Genomic DNA, 4,922 nt, shown 5'->3' with positions numbered 1-4,922 from the left:
AAAAAATACAGGAAACAAGTAGGCTGTTAATCATGTCACTTTACAGTTAACGTATACAATACTTCCAAAATAAGGATGCTATAAATTGGATAAGAAAGAGGGGAGGAGAAAAAGCCTTCAGAGGCACAGAGTTGTTTTCTTTGATTTATTTCTGTTTCCTCCGCTCTCTTCAACAGCTGTGGGAACAGTCCAAATTACTGTCAGTAATAGACTACAGGACTGTTAACAGTGATATCAGCTCTTTGTATTTGCACATTACCTCATGTCTCATCTGGCACACCGGAAAGGTCCAAAAGTTGAAATTCTGCACAGCAACATACTCAATATAAAAGTTAGCAGGTGAAGTTTTTCGGTGGGTAGATGGTAAGATGTCTTCCTCTATGTCTCAGTGCAGTCACTTAGTGGTGATGGTGTTGCAAACAGCGCATGCTCTATGAAACTGCAGGAGTGTGATTGGTTGATCAGAGTGACTGATGGAAGTTGATTGGCTAACTTCATGGGTCTAACATTTTCTCTTTCAGTTGTGTAAATAAACAGTTATAGTTTTAAACACATTTAACTTGTTATTTTAGACATGAACTGAACCACAGCCTCATAAGAACTGTACTTTAGTCCCAATGAATTTTAAACACATTTAACTCATGTCATTTAAAAAAAAACAAATCCTGTAAATACATTTTAACCCTTTACACTTACAGTAAAATGTAGCATAAAATGGAAACACTCAATTAAAGTACAAGTACTTCAAAGTTGTACTTCAGTACAGTACTTAGTTACTTCCCACCACTGTCTGTGTGTCACAATAAGCTGCTAACCAACAGTCTCCTACTGTGATGTGTGTAAANACCACTGTCTGTGTGTCACAATAAGCTGCTAACCAACAGTCTCCTACTGTGATGTGTGTAAATATCTATATATCTATATGTATATCTGTTCATATATTCTTTTGTGTTGTTTTATCAGTGTTTCCATCGCAGCTCTTTATTGAGTTAAGTTTACTTTTTAAAATTGTTCATTATTGTTCTTTATCCTCGGTTATTATGCTGGCCCGCTCGTAAAGAGACCATCTGAGAACCAAGAGGGCGTAACTTTACAGGAGAGCCAAAACAAAAAATGACCATAGTTTGCTCTTACTTTCTGTACTGTTTTCACCTATTTAGAGCACATTTATTGACACAAATGGATGGCACAATACTTAATGAATAATAATTTATCTTTTAGTCAAAAAAATATTTTTTGTCTACATTTCTAAATTTCAAAAATAGTCACATACACCTTTTTGGCACCAAGGTTTTCAGTTCATTTGGATATAATATATGGGCGTATCTGATAATTTCATGAGCAGAAAAGAATATGAATGTGCTTTTAAAAGAACAACAGTCATTTTTATACAATAAAAGTCATTAAAACATATTTATATTAGATTATTTATTTCAATGCTATTTATTTTTGAGTAGTTATACCATCGACAGAATAGACAGAAAGCAGTTACAAACAAAATTAAAAACTCTCAGTTGGCAGAACTCTTTATGAACGGGCCAGCATCATAACCGAAGATAAAGACAGACAGGAGGAGGAAAAACACATAGCCTACAACACGCACTCACACTCTGCCAATATCCCAGATGGGCCCTGAACAAAGGAAAACAGCAAGTCAAAACCAAAGAGAAGAAGCAAGAAGAAAGGAAAACAAAACACACAAAAAAAACTGACAATAAAAACAAAGACACAACATCCGGGGGATAACAGAACCAATACAACAGATCATGAAAAAACATCACATCAACACAGCCGTAAAGCCACATACAAAACTCTGTCAGCTGCTAGTAGGCCTACACCCGCAAGACAAAATAGAACCGGACAAAAAAATGCAATGTAATATATGAAATACCATGCAAATCATGCAAGAAAACATACATCGGAGAAACAGGAAGATCATTCAATACAAGGAAAAAAGAACATCTAAAAGAATGTGAGAAAGAGACAGCGGGGAGATTCACAAGGACACAAAAAGACAAAGCAGAACAGGAAAACTTAAAATCAGCCATCACAGATCACTGCAGGAGAAATAACCACATTATGGAGACCATCCAACGGCGGGGGGCGTGGCCGGCCCAACAGATTCTGATAGGTCTGTTGGGCCGGCCAGCTGGATGACACTTCTGAGCATGAGCGTAACTTTCATTTCAACATTGGGGGGACGGGGACACATTAAGTGAGGGTCTGTGCCTATGCATCCAGCATATAATGCTGATAGATAGTGTCCGGCTGCCCAGCGGCTAGCAGGTTAGACATAGTGGTTAGCTATTATGCTAGCATGCTGGCTGGAAACGGACGATTATTTTGTGCCGTTTTGAGCACATAATACTCACTCCGTCTCCGAATCTCGTGGCTGTAAGTTGGTCACAATGTGGACTCTGGCCTCGGATTCATTATCAAGTGATTTCTGCTCACCTCCTGGAGTAGTTATCGGAAGTATAGCTGCGTACGACATGCCATACTTGACCTCGGGGCAGCGGCGCAGCAGCCCCCTGACCTCATTGAAGGCAGCCTGCTTCACCCTCACCGAGGGTGTGTAGTCAGGGTAAATGTGAATCCGCTTGTTGTTGTGGAAGATGGCTTCCGCTGCCGCAGCTTTCTGCAGGACGTCCACCTTCTCCTTAAAGCAGTGAAATTTAACCACAATGGGTCTGGGCGGGTTCCCATCTTTCTGCTTGCGCTGCAGACTCCTGTGAGGCTGGTCCAACTTCGTAGAGTAGTCGAGGGCTAGCGCATCTTGTAGCATCTTATCAACAGCAAGCTGCGGTCGCGTTTCACCAAAGCCCTCATCCACGCCGATGATTCTGCAGTTGTCTCTCCGCTGCCTAGATTCCAAGTCTTCTGTCGTAGCCACCAGCTGGTTTTCTTGGGAGGTGAGTGATTTCACTGTGTATTCCAGTTCGACGACCATGTCCAAATAAGCATTAGCCCCGTCCTCCAGGCTAGCGATGCGCAGCTTTAACTTTTTCAACTTCTTTCATTGCCTTGGTGTGTTCGGCACAGGTGTTTGCAATCTGCTGGTGTAGCTCTCTCAAAAGATCTTCAACTTTCTTGTTTGACGAATCTATCTTTGCTAACACCCTTTGCTCCGACATTAGCAGGACAGGAGCTTCCACCATCAGAGGAACCTCAAGCCCATCTGGAATCCACCAGCGAGGCAGACCAGCAAGGATCAACCCACCAAGATGACAACCCAGAGCAACCTGGAACAGCAGGCTTTCCAGTCCCACAGATCACCACCCAGAAACACCTGGACCAACAAACTCCAGGCCCCCAGGAGATACAGCAGACCCACGATGACCTCCCAGCTGCCACCTTTTGCTGACTTGTCCTAACAGTGGCCCAGTGTCATCTAAACACTGTAGAGATCTCTAAGATTTGATGTTGGCAGACTTACAATCCCCCAATGGCACTGCCAGCACCCTTCCTGAGGTCAGTCAGGCTCCAACTGGGGACACGGGTGTGCCCTGGGAGGACGGGTCCTCCTCCCAAGGATCCTGTGTGGGCAAGGCAAGAGTCCTCCCTAGCATTCAGTGAATACACATTGTTAGGTCCAGGCTCTGTATTGAAGTCTATAAAGCACATATAAAAATAACTCACATTGACCAAAGTGCTGTACAAAAAAATCATCGACAACTGAAACTCTGTGAATGAAAACATGAGCTCTGGTGCTTTATTATTATTATTATTATTTATTTTAAATAGTACAGTAACCACACCATAATCCTTTGTCACTCACGGAGAAGGTACCAGACCAGTTGTTGTGTTAGGGGCAGGGCTGCTGCTGGGAATATAGGTGCCCTTTCTTTGTGGTGCCCAGTTCCACCTCAACAGACACACACACACACACACACACACACACACACACACGGTGCATTTTCTTTAAAAAACAAATCTATTATTTATTATCAGTGGTACAAATAAGAAAACTAGAACTGTACAACAAAAGAATACTGCGGACCTATTCAATAGGCCCATGGGCCACATCTGGCCCAGAAGTAACCTCCCTGTAGCCCAGCTAGGGATGGATACAGAAATGCCAGGAAATAACACTTCAAAATAAAAGCTCTGTGCTGGCAAATCACTGTACTTCAAAATAAAGTGTGTTTTTTACCAACTNCATCTGGCCCAGAGGTAACCTCCCTGTGGCCCAGCTAGGGATGGATACAGAAATGCCAGGAAGTGACACTTCAAAATAAAAGCTCTGTGCTGGCAAATCACTGTACTTCAAAATAAAGTGTGTTTTTTTACCAACTTGACACGTACGTAAGTCACTTGCGGTCCATTCAGAATGAACCTGCGGCCCAGTTTTGGACCACGACTAACCAGTTGGGATCCACTGGTCTAATCAATCACAGCTGTAACCTGCAGACAGGAGAGCAAACAAGACCAAATAGCTCCCTCTGCTGCTCTATAATATTAATACCAGTGTTAACAACTCAGAGCTTTTCTTTTGAGCATACATACAATGAAATAATGACCATAAATAACAGACAGTAAAATATATATGCCAGCTGACAGACACAAATAAAACAGTAACAGTACATCTGAGTTTAAACCCCACATTACAAAAAAAAAAGTTAAAGCTCCGCATGTTAGAATTAGGCAGCATGGTGGTGCAGTGGTTAGCACTGTTGCCTCACAGTAAGAGGGTTCCTTCTGTGTGGAGTTTGTCGTGTCAGCGTGGGTTTCCTCCAGGTACTCCGGCTTCCTCCCACAGTCTAAACACATGCAGGTTCATTGGTGACTCTAAATTGTCCGTAGGTGTGAATGTGAGTGTGAATGGTTGTCAGTCTCTATAGCCCTTTTTAAATAGGAATTGTGCAAATTTGCAGGAAAGCCCAATCAGTCTTCGTTCAGCATTGGCAGTATAAAAACAAAAT

General features: G+C 42.2%; 1 protein-coding gene and 1 long non-coding RNA gene across 4 annotated transcripts in view; one reads left to right on the top strand and one right to left on the bottom strand.

The window, feature by feature from the left end:
• The window catches only part of LOC126404600 (uncharacterized), a 12,137-nt gene extending 8,228 nt beyond the window's left edge, over positions 1-3,909 (top strand). Inside the window, exon 2 of the long non-coding RNA XR_007571500.1 lies at positions 3,472-3,909. This is a non-coding gene — a long non-coding RNA (uncharacterized LOC126404600). The remainder of the gene's footprint in view (positions 1-3,471) is intronic.
• LOC126404596 (uncharacterized) overlaps positions 1-4,922 on the bottom strand; it is a 19,692-nt gene that overhangs the window by 4,615 nt on the left and 10,155 nt on the right. Inside the window, exon 1 of one of the 3 annotated variants that reach the window (XM_050067950.1) lies at positions 260-409. The exons of the other annotated variants lie outside the window; for them this stretch is intronic. Coding sequence (XP_049923907.1) covers positions 260-264 — 5 coding nt within the window. The 5' untranslated portion in view covers positions 265-409. Of the gene's footprint in view, positions 1-259; positions 410-4,922 lie in introns of those variants that run through there. 3 annotated transcript variants of the gene reach the window in all.

Source organism: Epinephelus moara, chromosome 17 (assembly GCF_006386435.1).
Source record: "Epinephelus moara isolate mb chromosome 17, YSFRI_EMoa_1.0, whole genome shotgun sequence".
NCBI classification, from domain to species: domain Eukaryota; kingdom Metazoa; phylum Chordata; class Actinopteri; order Perciformes; family Serranidae; genus Epinephelus; species Epinephelus moara.
The sequence above is the reverse complement of the archived record's forward strand: the minus strand, read 5'-3'. Positions and strand labels throughout refer to the sequence as shown.